Source organism: Oncorhynchus masou, chromosome 31, assembly GCF_036934945.1.
Source record: "Oncorhynchus masou masou isolate Uvic2021 chromosome 31, UVic_Omas_1.1, whole genome shotgun sequence".
Lineage (NCBI taxonomy): Eukaryota > Metazoa > Chordata > Actinopteri > Salmoniformes > Salmonidae > Oncorhynchus > Oncorhynchus masou.
In genome coordinates, this window is record NC_088242.1 from 17,231,475 (window position 1) to 17,247,883 (window position 16,409).

At 44.8% G+C, this 16,409-nt stretch overlaps 1 protein-coding gene across 18 annotated transcripts in view; it reads left to right on the forward strand.

Moving 5' to 3' along the window:
• Positions 1-16,409, forward strand: part of LOC135523501 (neurexin-1a) — a 608,692-nt gene that overhangs the window by 211,844 nt on the left and 380,439 nt on the right. For 11 of the 18 annotated variants that reach the window (XM_064950217.1, XM_064950216.1, XM_064950219.1 and 8 more), the window contains 3 exons: positions 7,423-7,724; positions 9,223-9,246; positions 10,437-10,598. In XM_064950217.1, coding sequence (XP_064806289.1) covers positions 7,423-7,724; positions 9,223-9,246; positions 10,437-10,598 — 488 coding nt within the window. The remainder of the gene's footprint in view (positions 1-7,422; positions 7,725-9,222; positions 9,247-10,436; positions 10,599-16,409) is intronic. The other 7 variants (XM_064950220.1, XM_064950223.1, XM_064950229.1 and 4 more) reach the window with 1 other exon arrangement.

Below are 16,409 nucleotides of genomic sequence, written 5' to 3' on the forward strand. Positions count from 1 at the left end.
TGGAGGGGTGGGTAGTTAAAGAAAGGATGGAGGGGTGTGTAGGTAAAGAAATGATGGAGGGGTGGGTAGGTAAAGAAAGGATGGAGGGGTGGGTAGGTAAAGTAAGGATGGAGGGGTGGGTAGGTAAAGTATGGATGGAGTGGTGGGTAGGTAAATTATGGATGGAGGGGTGGGTAGGTAAAGTATGGATGGCGGTGTGGGTAGGTAAAGTATGGTTGGAGGGGTTGGTAGGTAAAGTATGGATGGAGGGGTGGGTAGGTAAAGTAAGGATGGAGGGGTGGGTAGGTAAAGTATGGCTGGAGGGGTGGGTAGGTAAACTATGGATGGATGGGTGGGTAGGTAAAGTATGGATGGAGGGGTGGGTAGGTAAATTAAGGATGGAGGGGTGGGTAGGTAATGTATGGATGGAGGGGTGGGTAGGTAGGTAAAGTTTGGATGAAGAGGTAGGTAGGTAGGTAAAGTATGGATGAAGAGGTGGGTGGGTAGGTAAAGTATGGTTGAAGAGGTGGGTTAGGTAAATTATGGATGGAGGGGTGGGTAGGTAAAGAAAGGATGGATGTGTGGGTAGGTAGGTAAAGTTTGGATGGAGGGGTGGGTAGGTAAAGTTAGGATGGAGGGCTGGGTAGGTAAAGAAAGGATGGATGGGTGGGTAGGTAGGTAAAGTATGGATGGATGGGTGGGTAGGTCAAGAAAGGATGGGTGGGTAGGTAATGTATGGATGGATGGATGGGTGGGTAGGTAAAGTTTGGATGGAGGGGTGGGTAGGTAGGTAAAGTATGGATGAAGAGGTGGGTAGGTAGGTAAAGTATGGTTGAAGAGGTGGGTAGGTAGGTAAAGTTTGGATGGAGGGGTGGGTAGGTAGGTAAAGTATGGATGGAGGGGTGGGTAGGCAAAGTAAGGATGGAGGGGTGGGTAGGTAAAGTAAGGATGGAGGGGTGGGTAGGTAAGTATGGATGAAGGGGTGGGTAGGTAAATTATGGATGGAGGGGTGGGTAGGTAAAGTAAGGATGGAGGGGTGGGTAGGTAAAATATGGATGGATGGTGGGTAGGTAGGTAGGTAAAGTATGGTTGAAGAGGTGGGTAGGTAGGTAAAGTATGGATGGAGGGGTGGGTAGGTAAAGTATGGATGGATGGGTTGGAAGGTAAAGTATGGATGGAGGGGGTGGGTAGGTAAAGTAAGGTTGTAGGCGTGGGTAGGTAAAGTATGGATGGAGTGGTGGGTAGGTAAAGTAAGGTTGTAGGCGTGGGTAGGTAAGTATGGATGGAGGGTGGGTAGGTAAAGTAAGGATGGAGGGGTGGGTAGGTAAAGTAAGGATGGAGGGGTGGGTAGGTAAGTATGGATGGAGGGTGGGTAGGTAAAGTAAGGATGGAGGGGTGGGTAGGTAAAGTAAGGATGGAGGGGTGGGTAGGTAAGTATGGATGGAGGGGTGGGTAGGTAAGTATGGATGGATGGAGGGGTGGGTAGGTAAAGTATGGATGGAGGGGTGGGTAGGTAAAGTATGGATGGAGGGTGGGTAGGTAAAGTATGGATGGAGGGTGGGTAGGTAAAGTAAGGATGGATGGAGGGTGGAGGTGGGTAGGTAAAGTAAGGATGGAGGGGTGGGTAGGTAAAGTAAGGATGGAGGGGTGGGTAGGTAAGTATGGATGGAGGGTGGGTAGGTAAAGTAAGGATGGAGGGGTGGGTAGGTAAAGTAAGGATGGAGGGGTGGGTAGGTAAGTATGGATGGAGGGGTGGGTAGGTAAAGTATGGATGGAGGGGTGGGTAGGTAAAGTAAGGATGGAGGGGTGGGTAGGTAAGTATGGATGGATGGAGGGGTGGGTAGGTAAAGTGAGGATGGAGGGGTGGGTAGGTAAGTATGGATGGAGCGTTGGGTAGGTAAAGTAAGGATGGTAGGGTGGGTAGGTAAGTATGGATGGAGGGGTTGGTAGGTAAAGTAAGTATGGAGGGGTGGGTAGGTAAAGTAAGGATGGAGGGGTGGGTAGGTAAGTATGGATGGAGCGGTGGGTAGGTAAAGTATGGATGGAGGGGTGGGTAGGTAAGTATGGATGGAGGGGTTGGTAGGTAAAGTAAGTATGGAGGGGTGGGTAGGTAAAGTAAGGATGGAGGTAGGTGTGGAGGATGTCAGCAGTCAATAGAAACGTGACTGTGACAGTGATCAGAGGGCACCACAGGGTATTGAACAGGTACCCTTGATGCCGAAAAAAGCAGTTTGCTGTTTGACAGTAGATGTAGAGGTGCCTAAATGACAACTGGTGTGTTTCAGAGAAATGACTCCCTTGAACACTACTGTTGAAAGATCTCACTCTATTGTGAAGAATGAAGTAGGAATGTAAGAATGAAGCTGTATTTCCACAAACCGTTCTGCAGCAACAATGCAATGTCATTCACACAGGGTAAGGAATGTTGTTAAACACACACTTGCGTGCTTTCAAATGCTTGATCTCAACTGGTCTCCTTGCTGTACTGTACCTCACTCTGAACACGTAGGCCTCACATTACACACACACACCCACGCGCGCACACACACACACACACACACACACACACACACACACACACACACACACACACACACACACACACACACACACACACACACACACACACACACACACACTCACAGTCACAGTGCCTCAGAGCACAGCACACTGCTTAGCAGTATTGATCGTTAGGTCTGAGCCAAAGGCAGCAGAGGGAGGAATGCATGAGGAGAGAGCGAGAGAGGGGGGAGATGAATGGTCATGGAGTGATGGGGCTGATAAGTTGTCCAGGACTGACATGGGGGAGAAGGGTGTGTGTGTGTGTGTGTGTGTGTGTGTGTGTGTGTGTGTGTGTGTGTGTGTGGTGTGTGTGTGTATGCAGGTGGGTGGGTGTGGGGAGGACAACTGTCACTCACTCATACTGATGGAGGATGGAGGCTCAGGGGTAGAAAGACGCTTAAAGAGAGAGCAGAGGAGAGGTGATCCAGTCAGGCTGAATTACGGCCACTTGCGGTGTTCTCAGAGGTGCCGTATAATATAGTAGTATAGTACTTTTAAAGAGGGATTGATGACCTGACAAATTGCTCTGGAGAGACACTTCGTGTGTGCGGGCGGGTGTGCGGGTGAGTGTGTCTGTCTGTCTGTAGCCTATGTATTTGTGCTTGGGCACCTGTGTAATATAGACTACATGACCAAAGGTATGTGGACACCTGCTCGTCAAACATCTCATTCCAATATCATGGACAATATGGAGTTGGTCCCCCCTGTCACGCGGGACTAGGTGGGTGCAGGAATCAGACGCAGAGAGAGTTCCATTGGGGTTAAGTGCTTTTACTAAGGCATCCAACATCCAACGAGACAACCCAAAAACCACAGGGTGCCAAGTTTAAGAAAATAAAATCCACCACTACCTAAAATGCACACACGTAACATAATGACAATCCCGCACAAAACAAAGGCGGGTCTACCTACTAAATATAGATGAGCTCATTAAACCATACAGAAACACAGGTGAAACTAATAAGACAAAACAAACAGACAAACTAAAAAGGGATCGGTGGTGGCTAGTAGGACGGTGACGACGACCGCCGAGCACCGCCCCAAACAGGCAGGGGAGCCAACTTCTAGTAGGACGGTGACGACGACCGCTGAGCACCGCCTGAACAGGCAGGGGAGCCAACTTCTAGTAGGACGGTGACGACGACCGCCGAGCACCGAGCACCGCCCCGAACAGGCAGGGGAGCCAAGTTCTAGTAGGACCGTGACGACGACCGCCGAGCACCGCCTGAACAGGCAGGGGAGCCAAGTTCTAGTAGGACGGTGACGACGACCGCCGAGCACCGCCTGAACAGGCAGGGGAGCCAACTTCTAGTAGGACGGTGACGACGACCGCCGAGCACCGAGCACCGCCCCGAACAGGCAGGGGAGCCAAGTTCTAGTAGGACCGTGACGACGACCGCCGAGCACCGCCTGAACAGGCAGGGGAGCCAAGTTCTAGTAGGACGGTGACCGCACCGCCCGAACAGGCAGGGGAGCCAAGTTCTAGTAGGACGGTGACGACGACCGCCGAGCACCGCCTGAACAGGCAGGGGAGCCAAGTTCTAGTAGGGCGGTGACGACGAGGCACCGGGGCAGGGGGAGCCAAGTTCTAGTAGGACGGTGACGACGACCGCCGAGCACCGCCTGAACAGGCAGGGGAGCCAAGTTCTAGTAGGACGGTGACGACGACCGCCGAGCACCGCCTGAACAGGCAGGGGAGCCAACTTCTAGTAGGACGGTGACGACGACCGCCGAGCACCGCCTGAACAGGCAGGGGAGCCAACTTCTAGTAGGACGGTGACGACAACCGCCGAGCACTGCCCCAAACAGGCAGGGGAGCCAACTTCGGCGGATGTCGTGACACCCCCCTTGTTACTATAACAGATGTTGAAACATTGCTGCTATAACAGCATCCAGTCTTCTGGGAAGACTAGATGTTGGAACATTGCAGCGAGGACTTAGTGAGGTCGGCACTAATTAGACATTAGGGCGATTTGGCCTGGCTCACAGTCGGCTTTCCAATTCATCCCAAAGGTGTTCAGTGGGGTTGAAGTCAGGGCTCTTTGCAGGCCAGTCATGTTCTTCCACACGGATCTCGACAAAACACTTATGTATGGGCCTCACCTTGTGCATGGGGGCATTTTCATCCTGAAACAGAAAATTGACTTCCCCAAACTGTTGCTACAAACTTGGAAGCACAGAATTATCTAAATTGTCATTGTATGCTGTGGCGTTAAGATTTCCCTCCACTGGATCTAAGGGGCCTAGCCCGAACCATGAAAACCAGCTCCAGACCTTTATTCCTCCTCCACCAAACTTTACAGTAGGCACTATGCATTCGGGCAGGTAGAGTTCTCCTGGCATCTGCAAGTCCCAGATTTTTCCTTCGGACTGCCAGATGGTGAAGCTTAATCACTCCACAGAACACGTTTCCACTGTTCCGGAGTCCGAGTTTTACATTTCCTTACATTACACTCCAGCCGACACTTTGCGCATGGTGATGTTCGACTTAAGTGCGGCTGCTCGGCCATGGAAACCCATTTCATGAAGCCCCCGACGAACAGTTCTTCTGCTGACGTTGCTTCCAGAGGCAGTTCGGGAACTCGGTAGTGAGTGTTGCAACTGAGGACAGAAGATTGTTGTGCGATTTGTGCTTCAGCACTTGGCAGTCCCGTTCTGTGAGCTAGTGTGGCCTACCACTTTGTGGCTGAGCCTTTGTTGTTCCTAGACATTTTCCACTTCACAATAACAGCACTTACAGTTGACCGGGGAAGCTCTAGTTTGGAAGAAATTTGACTTGTTGGGATGGTGGAATCCTATGACAGTGCCACATTGAAAGTCACTGAGCTCTTCTGTAAAGCCATTCTCCTGCCATTCTCCTGCCTGTCTATGGAGATTGCATGGCTGTTCGCTCTTTTATACATCTGTCAACAGCGGGTGTGGCTGAAATAATCCAATCCAATAATTTGAAGGGGTGTCCACATACTTATGTATATATAGTTTATGTGTGTAATATGTATATAAATAGTGTGGTTCATTTGTGTTGTGGTTGGTTTATTGTCGGATGTTTATTTTAATAGCTTGTTATCTGGTCCCAGATCACTTCTTAAATTGCTTGTTTATTGGTTGACCTACCATTGTCCCTCCCCTGCCTGATGCTTGCTATCCACAATACTGCCCCTTCAAAGAGTTGAGCACTATACTTTATTTGGATCCCCATTGGCTGACACCTTGGCAACAACTAAGGTTCTTCCTGGGGTCCATTAAGGATGGGGGCTTCTTTTATCTCATCTCTTGTCTCTGAGAATGTATGGCTAAAACATAACTGTGAACCGCCAGCTTTCAAATGGGTTTATTGGCTTGAAAATGAATAGCAGCTAAATTAATTGGACTGATTTTATGGAGCTTTGGTGAATCCGACAAAGAACAGAAATATCTCTCTCTGTCTCTTCTACCCCTCTCTCTCTTTTCTCTCTGTCTCTGTCTCTCTTTCTCTCTCCCTCCCTCTTCCATCCCATTCTGTAGTAAGTGTAATTGTACTCAGGCTAATGAATAGAGAGAAGCCTGGATGAATACAATGTAATACCCTGAAAACATACTCCTCCATTATACAATTACTTCATTTCTATTCACAAACACAGTAGAGCCAGATAATGTAAACAATGAAGGCTTTTTTACGAATAGAATTATGGGTTTTTCAGGTTTTACATTTGAGCAGCAATTGTACTATGATGTATCATTGAAGCATATTGTATTGTACTATGATGTATCATTGAAGCATATTGTATTGTACTATGATGTATCATTGAAGCATATTGTATTGTACTATGATGTATCATTGAAGCATATTGTATTGTACTATGATGTATCATTGAAGCATATTGTATTGTACTAGAATGTATCATTGGAGAATATTGTATTGCACTAGGATGTATCATTAGATAATGTTGTATTGTACTATGATGTATCATTGAAGCATATTGTAGTGTACTATGATGTATCATTGAAGCATATTGTATTGCACTAGGATGTATCATTAGATAATGTTGTATTGTACTATGATGTATCATTGAAGCATATTGTATTGTACTATGATGTATCATTGAAGCATATTGTATTGTACTATGATGTATCATTAGATAATGTTGTATTGTACTATGATGTATCATTGAAGCATATTTTATTGTACTAGAATGTATCATTGGAGAATATTGTATTGCACTAGGATGTATCATTGAAGCATATTGTATTGTACTATGATGGATTATTAGATAATGTTGTATTGTACTATGATGTATCATTAGATAATGTTGTATTGTACTATGATGTATCATTAGAAGGGTTTCCTCTTCAACGTGTGAAGCATAAACCAAACATTGGTTCTGGTAAGAGAATCCTTGCCTTCGGATTGGTTTAATCATGTTTGAGTTTGAGGAACGTAAAACAATTCCAGCAAATTCATAAAAAATGATAATGCGCAGTGAACTTGTCCACACTACCTTGTCCTCACTACCTAAGATACAGGTAAGGATTTGAGACAAGGCTTCCTGTTGCTTTTTGGGACACCATGGGTACCAGGTCACAAGGTTTTTAATGGTTTTCAGTAATGCAGCCCATTGGAGGACCAAATAAAAGTACACAGTTAAGTACTGTACAGGACAGCCAGTCCTTATGAGAGCAGTTTTTGTAAATGTCCATATCGTTCCATCTTATCACCCCAAGTAAAGTCCAAACTGAATGTGAACTGTTATAACCTAAACCTTTTGAAATCTTCCGATACCTTCTGAACAGCTAGGTGGACAGCTAAGCAGGCCGAGCTATATGGAATGTAGGAGTTGCTCTTCTTCCCTCCCTTCCTCTATGTAAAACCTAACCCCTCTTTATCTTTGTGTCTTCTTATAGGAAAAGAAGACTACGTGGCGACCTTCAAGGGATCCGAGTTCTTCTGCTACGACCTGTCCTTGAACCCGATCCAGAGCAGCAGCGACGAGATCACCCTGTCCTTCAAGACGTTACAGAGGAACGGTCTGATGCTTCACACGGGGAAGTCTGCAGACTACGTCAACCTGGCCCTGAAGAACGGAGCTGTATCGCTGGTCATTAATTTGGGGTCTGGGGCCTTTGAAGCTCTGGTGGAGCCTGTCAATGGGAAATTCAATGACAATGATTGGCATGATGTCAAAGTTACAAGGAATCTACGTCAGGTAACAGTAAAATGGGTGACTGCGATGGAGAATTAGTAGTAAACAAATTTAGATGAGCCCAATTTGATTGAATTTGATTTTTACAATCAAATGAATTTGACCCATTTTGGAATAAGTATTTGGATTGATGGTAATAATGATTTGATCTGTAGTAAGACATGAAGAACGCGGTGCTGCATTTGAGCAGGGACATATCTAGACCAGTGAGGAAAGGCATCAGTAGAGGAAAGATCATGTGAAAAACTACATAGCTTCCCGAGTGTCACTTTGTTCAGAGTTGTTGATCTCTGAGTCATCCATTCCTTTATACTGTAGTTGTGACCACAATGAACATAAGTATTTACTTTTCGAGGATCAGCCTTTTTGTTGGGGACCTCTGGGTCTTTGGCTGCTCAACACACGCTCAACTGTTACACCCCCAAAAAATAGAATAAACACAAAATTAAGAGAAATATAAGCAACACAGTTTTACAAGCGACACAGTTTGCTTTATGATATAGAGTTGGAAGTATAGAAGATACTGGTTTTATTGAGGATCTCTCGTACGGCATTCTACCAACACACTAGCTCTCTCTAGATGTGTTCCTGCTCGGATAGTAGGGGATTGTTTGTTTTGAAACGCCACACTGACAAAAAGTAAAAAAAAATATATATATATATATATATAAATATTGAGATGATTTCAGCAATGTTAAAATTTGATTTAATTGTGATAACATTAAGAATGCATAATGAAAGTGCATGCTCAACGGGGGAATCCGATCTCCATTCTCCTTCTCATTCTGTGTCAGGATCTTTGCTTTGTTTCATTACAGTAAAGTGATCCTAAAGTCCATCAATAAGACCCAGATGGAGGTAAAGTAATGTAAGATGATTTCCTGACCACCGACGTCCCAACGGATGGGATCGGTCGGAATCTTGGTCTGTAACGGGTCTTGAAAATCATGAACATGGTCCTAAACTGGTCCTAATAATGAAAGAATGTATCAAATTAACCCAAAGATCTGAAAGACTTTCGTTAAAGAGGGTCGACTGATGCGCTTTAGGCATTCTCTCTTATGAACCATTTGATGTCTGTCAATCATACCGTGTCAGAGGGGTGGGGGTTGGGGTTGTTGATGCCTACCCAGGCAGTCCGGTCTACGAGTCCGGTCTAGGGAGTCACCAATCGATCCAACGCTGGCTAGCTCACTTCCACTTGTGGAGGCATTTTCGCTAGTCTTTCTTAGTCTGCTTTTTATCTTGTAAAAATTACTTATTTTGCCCTTTTTTACTCTATGTTACTAACATGCTTTGAAAAACAACAACTAACATGTCATTCATGGAATGTGTCATACTACTAACCAATCTCTTTTTTTAAATGTTTATTAACAACAACAACAACAACAAACTCAGCAATGTACTAACTTTTGGTAGTTAACCATCATCTCTTTTTTGAGTAACTATCGTTATTCTGTTCACAGTTTTTAATTTCCTTTCTCCCCCCTTTTCCACAAAGCACTCAGGCATTGGACACGCTATGGTAAACAAACTACATTGTTCGGTAGATATCATTCTAATTGTTTCTTAGTTTGGGTTTGCCGTGTGTTTCTTTTCTATCTTTTCTTACTGTAGACGTCATTAACAAAAAAGGGGGAACTGCGGTTGGTACTCTTTCTGCTTACGTTTTGACCTTTTTATTTTTTCTATATTTTCATCCGTTGGTTGGTTTTCACCACTTCCTGTTATTTTTACTTCCTGTCTCCTGTCCAATCACGTTTTTAGGAGCATCGTTTCGAGCCTTTTGCATCAAGCAGTGGTTAACAAAGGAGGACCCATGTCTGACTCCTGCCTGGCTGGCCTGATGCTCATTGGCTCAGCCAGTGTTCTATTTCCCATTCACTCTGCATGGCATGCACTCTGAATGCTGTGCTGAATGCTGCACATGCTCACACTTCCTGACCACTCGTCCAGTCCAGCTGTCGTTGTCATTGGTGCTTTTAATTTTTTTTGCACGATCCACCAATCATGCGCTTCTGCATACATATCCGACACAAGCGCAAAGTGTCGGACCAAAACAATTTTTCCTTAACCTATTAACTAACACCATCTTGGGGAACATGTCTTTTTGTGTGCTCACATGCAAAAAGAAAAGACAAAAACACCTTACTTTTGTCTTTCTGAAAAACTAATTTCTGTGTATTACGCTAAACGCTAAACCTGTGGCTGTGGCTTCTACTTGCTTGCTGCTTTCTATATCTAACCCACTCGCACGCTGTTCTTTTCTTTTTTTATTACAAAACAAACTGCTTATTAACTTTTACTAATATGTAACCCTAGCGAAACTAACCTAGATAACATTCTACTAACACCATTTTTGTGTCTGCTGAAATTCCTTTTGAGTTGCAGTAGGGGCTAACTTACTAACACACTTAGTCTGGGGCAACTAACTAACTTCCTAGCTAACTAGCTTTAGCAATTCCTTGGGGGGCTAGCAGTCTACATCTCAAACTACTAATCCTAAACTGGACAAAATAAACAAAAAAAACAAGAAAAAAAATAAAAAACAGACATGAAAATGGGTTTCTATAATCTTTACCAAAAATCTATAGAGGAAAAACAATACTATCACAGACTCAGAGACTATATATCAGAGGCAGAAAGCCGCTGGACTGAGAGCTCTGATAGGCTATCTGAGAATAGCGTGTCCTTTCCCTGTGCTTTGTTGTCTAGGTAACTATATCCGTGGATGGGATACTGACCACCACAGGGTATACTCAAGAAGACTACACCATGCTAGGCTCCGACGACTTTTTCTATGTTGGCGGGAGTCCTAGCACGGCTGACCTGCCTGGATCACCTGTTAGCAACAACTTTATGGGTTGTCTGAAAGAGGTAAACACCAACACGCTGTGCTTATTCTCAGGGTAGAGGAGTGGGCATCACATCAAACGCTGTACAATACTCTCAGGTTAGGGAGTGGGCATCACATCAAACACTGTGCACTATTCTCAGGGAAGGGAGTGTGGAGTGTACAGTACATCACTGGGGACACGCTAGGAGTACTGAACAGGCCCTTGCTCTTCCAGACACACTTTTCTTTATTTTAATCATCTCTAAGGGACTGTTGCATGCTAGTAGATACTCATAGACTTTCAGTCACTGCGCTAACTCTAATTAGCTTTGGCTCGCAAAACTACCTCCAACACTGGACACAAAGACATACTGTACAAATGGTATCCAGAAGGTCATCAGACTCTCGGGAAGTAGATAACGGGCTTTATTTTCAAAATCCTGGAGTACCCCTTCACACACACACACACACACACACACACACACACACACACACACACACACACACACACACACACACACACACACACACACACACACACACACAAACACACACAAACACACACCCCACTGTACCCCACCAGAGCTCCTTCTCGTCTGTGTGGGAGTCTCCCCAGGTTTCATGCAGCTCTGCCAGGTGAATTTCCATGACCAGTTCCGGGGAACGAGTCCCAAAATGGCACCCTATTTCCTAAATAGTTAATGACCAGAGTGCACTATAAATGGAATTGAGTGCCATTTGGGACGAAGCCCAGCACTCAACACTCCATAGCCTTTACTGACATACCTCAGGGGGGAGGAGATATCCTGCTCGGAGTTTAGGAAGCAAGGAGACTTCTGTTTGCAGAACTATTAAGTTCGAAGTCAGAGTTCGAAGTCAGTTCCCAATCCGTCCCAACACTCCGTACTCCTCACTGTCATACCTCAGAGGGGGTCTCCTGCCAAGACAATTCTGTTTGCAGAACCTAAAGCAAGGGTTTAAAATTGGATACAAAATCTTTGAACACAAATGGTATGCTGTACTACAATCAAAAGAGAGAGACGCTGAGAAAGCCGTTCCTGTCATATCAGGACCAGACTATTCAAGATCGACTTGTTCTCTGTAGTTTCAAAAGATGATTCGCGATAATATTATATGATATATTATTATAATATCATATAGAGCAAATATAAGGTATTCAGTAGTCATACATGCTGGAACACGCTGGTAAAGGGAGGTGTTTCCATGTTCCCATTCTGTTATGTTCTGCTAAATATTACAGTGGGTGCTTAATGGGGATGCTGACATCAGCAGACACCAAGGAATACAGTCCACTCTCGAGAAGTAAATCTTCCAAGAAGTGCAATAAAAGGTTCCCTTCATGTATCTTTCAATTTCCAAATAAGTCATTTATCTACCCTTTCTCTTTTCTCCTTGTCTCTCTTTCCTCTCTGACGTTTACCCCATCTCCCTCTCTCTCTCTTTCTCTCTCTCTCTCTCTCTCTCTCTCTCTCTCTCTCTCTCTCTCTCTCTCTCTGTGTCTCTGTGTCTCTGTCTGTCTCTCTCTCTCTCTCTCTGTGTCTCTGTGTCTCTGTGTCTCTGTGTCTCTCTGCCCCCCCCCCTCTCTCTCTCTCTCTCTCTCTCTATCTCTCTCTCTCTGTCTCTGTCTCTCTGTCTCTGTGTCTCTGTCTCTCTCTCTCTCTCTCTCTCTCTCTGTGTCTCTGTGTCTCTGTGTCTCTGTGTCTCTCTGTCTCTCCCCCTCTCTCTCTCTCTCTCTCTCTCTCTCTCTGTGTCTCTGTGTCTCTGTGTCTCTCTGTCTCTCTCTCTCTCTCTCTCTCTGTCTCTGTGTCTCTGCCTCTGTCTCTGCCTCTCTGTCTCTCTCTCTCTGTCTCTCTCTCTCTCTCTTTTCAATCATTTTCCCCTCCTCCTGTTCCTTGTGTGGTGTCCTACATTTCTTCCCTTCTGCTCCCCCTACATTTCTTACCTACTTCTCTCCTCACCTCCAACCGAGCATCTCGTCCTCACGGAACCTAACAGATAAGTTCTGAGGCGACAGAGTCTTAATAAGCAGTCAGGGTGTAGACCACATGTCCACGCTCCGACTCTACCTCGTTTGCGCTAGGAGCTCGTTAGGAGCTAGAGCTCATTAAGGGGTTCTATCTCGTTAAGGGGCATGCATGTCTTCATTAGAGGAGTGCCTCTGAGGTGATACATGGATGCGCATCCCAAATGGTACCCTATTCCCATAGGGTTCTGATCAAAAGTAAGGCACGATATAGGGAATAGGGTGCCATTTGAGACGCAGCCATAGAGCTACTGAGAAGACAAAGAGAGACATCTAGGCCTGGTGCCCTCCTTGCAGTCTGATAGGCTGTTTCCCAAATGGCACCCTATTCCCTATATACTGCATTACTTTTGACGAGAGAAGGGAATAGGTAAAAGGGTGCGATTTGGACTGTACACCTCGTCCTGTCAGTCCTCCACGCCACATGGGGGAACACAAATCCTCCCATCTTTTGGAGTTTTCTGGGGTTAGGTCAATGCATTTATCAGCAATGTTGTGGTGTCATCCCTCAAGATTGTCTATTATATTGACAAGATATTCAAGTGACAACTCTACCAATGGAATGGGGTGTGTCGGGAGCGCCGTGAGAGTTGTTTTATAAGATACTCTTCAAAAAGGTAGAGTTTCAAACATTTTCGGAGTATGGGCAGGGACTCCTCTGTCCTGACTTGTTCCGCAATTGGAGTGCTGGGACAGAGCAGAGCTTTGACTGGGCTGGGCGGTAGTTGCCCTCTATGCTAATATAGTTATATACATTAGGAGTCATCTATCAATCTCTATGAAAAGTTGCCGAAATGCAACTTGCGTCCATTTACATCAGTGCATAACCTAATCATCATGGAACTTCTATTAGATCAAATCATCTTCACGTAGCAAATTAGCAATTAATTTTTTGGTTGACCAAATTCAACACTCTCTCATACACCTCCATGCCAAAATGTCAGAAATCCTACCCCAGTCTTCTGTGGTTTTCTGGCACTGCGATCAAGGCTGGAGTGGGTTGGCAGTTGGCAGTGATGAATAAGGCCTGTAGTTGCTATGAAGTGTCCCAGTGGAAGAGAGTCAGAGAGGGTCCCCATTTATCCCAGTCCTTTCTTCCTAAAGCCATCTAATGGGGCACTGGCAGAAAGCACTGTGTGTATATTTATAACATATGTCTGGCAGAAATTAAAGAAGTGTATCGATGTGGGGTTACATCAACTCACATCCTAATTCTGCAGTCCTCCTATGCTTGTTACCAGGCCTTATACTGGATATCTATGTACAGTGTATGTGCCAGTTTAGTTAACCTGGCACATACAAAGTCTGGAGTTGAACATAACTAACAGGCCGTATTATAGTATAGCATGTAGTATAGTCCCATATGTGCCAGGTGGTGTCAGCTGTGAGCACAGTGACAATGGAAGTACAACTCTATTTCTAATTCTAGAGACGCACACAATTTGATTATATTTCTATGGTGTTACTACACACATAAACAATACTACAGCTTGTAGAATACTATAGTATCCCTTGATAATTTTTTATTTAACTAAGCAAGTCGTCTGAGGTTCCGGACTGTGGCACGTCGTCTAGAGGTTCCGGACTGTGAAATGTTGGGGAACGTGAAACGCCGGGGAGGAGACACAGGACTTATTGGACTGTGGAGGCGCACTGGAGGCCTGGTGCGTGGTGCCGGCACTGGTGGTACCAGGCTGGGGACACGCACCTCAGGACGAGTGCGAGGAGCAGGCACAGGACGTACTGGCCTGTGGATGCTCACTGGAGATCTGGAGCGTAGAGCTGGCACAATGCGTCTTGGCTGGATGCTCACTTGAGCCCGGCAAGTGCGGGGCGCTAGCACAGGACGCACTGGGCTGTGCAGACGCACCAGAGACACAGTACGTAGAGCCGGCACAGGATATCCTGGTCCAAGGAGGTGTACTGGAGACCAGGAGCGCTGAGCCGGCACCATCCATGCTGGCTGGATGCCCATTCTAGCCACGCAAAGGTGAGGAGCTGGATTAGAGCGCACCGGGCTATGAATGTGAACTGGAGACACTGTGCGCATCTCTGCATAACGCGGTGCCTGACCAGTCACACGCTCCCCACTCGTGTGCATATACTATAGTATATACTACTCTTTTTTTACTACAGTATTTGGGTCTTTCTATAAATAATGGCACCAATGTGTGACATTGGGATCAACATTTCAAAATGATTTGAAACAAAAATAGAAAATGATTTTCATGCAGTTCTACCTGTGTACTTCGAGGAATAAAAGTGAATACATGCATGTCTCATAACTCCACCAACACCACAACATAGGACTAGGAGTATACATCCTTTAAGCAGGGTTCATACAGATATTGACAAGTCAAATTCATGGACTTTCAGGGACTTTTTCAAGCACTTAATTGTTATTTTCAAGGACATCAATGTTATACAATTGTATAGTTTATATAATTGTAGATGTAGGGTCTAATATAGAACCCCTCTCCCCAAAAGCATGCAAAAAGTGTCCATGAAGTAGGCCATTCACACGACAACAATAATGATTTCTTGGGCAGTGCCAATGCATTGATATTATAATTATTATTACATTCTAAAATATGTGAGAATATTGTCTGACAAATAAATTGAATGCGTGGAGATTTTTCTGTACCCTATGTGGCTGACACAGCCACATATAATAAAGCCACAAATCGCGGCAGAATTAATCTCACTATTTGAATCTAACCATCACTGTTTTTATAATGAGAAAGTGACCATACACCATGTTCCTTTTTTAATGGAAGGATTTGTATGGGAAGCCAAGTTGAAGCCAGCATTAGATGTTGTCATCTTCATAATAACCGCACATGCTTTTACTGCAACATAGTAGCACAACACCCTTCAATTGTAGCTGCGGCAAACAAATGAAAGTGGCCACGTCTCTCACAAAAACTAAATCACAGATACGTATAAGGGAGCAGGAGAACTTCTACATTGGTTACAATAATTACAAGGACCTTTCAAGCACCAAATTGAGGAAATGTCTGATTTTCAAGATATGACTATTCCAGTACTTGCATTTCTGAGCTCCAAATTCAAGTAGACTGCTTCACGCCCCTTGTGTTCATTAAAATGACAGGTGTAACATGGAAAACAAAATGGATTAGTCATGTTATATCATTAACAGATCAGAGTGTGAATAAGCCCACTAGGCTATGTCATTTTTTGTCATTAAATACAGAATAATTAATAGGAATAGCGTTAGGTGTTGCTTCTATCCTATACAATTGTGCACATTTGACTGTTTCCACTAAAACATCTAACGGATCCAACGATTCAATTCGCTAAGGATATTAGATCCAACATGGATCCAGGCACAACTCGCTTCGACGGCATAACGAATAAGACACCAACATATTCTGGACATTCCTCGCGAACACCTTTTTCCTTTCCTTGGGCTGTTGTTGTATTGCATGTGCTATCACAAATGCTGTCCGTCACTTGACTGTCTTTCAGAAAATTCCTTCCTGGGTGAGGATGTGTGAAAATATCATGGCGTAACTAATCAGGTGGACACAATATCATGGCGTAACTAATCAGGTGGACACAATATCATGGCATAACTAATCAGGTGGACACAATATCATGGCATAACTAATCAGGTGGACACAATATCATGGCATAACTAATCAGGTGGACACAATATCATGGCATAACTAATCAGGTGGACACAATATCATGGCGTAACTAATCAGGTGGACACAATATCATGGCGTAACTAATCAGGTGGACACAATATCATGGCATAACTAATCAGGTGGACACAATATCATGG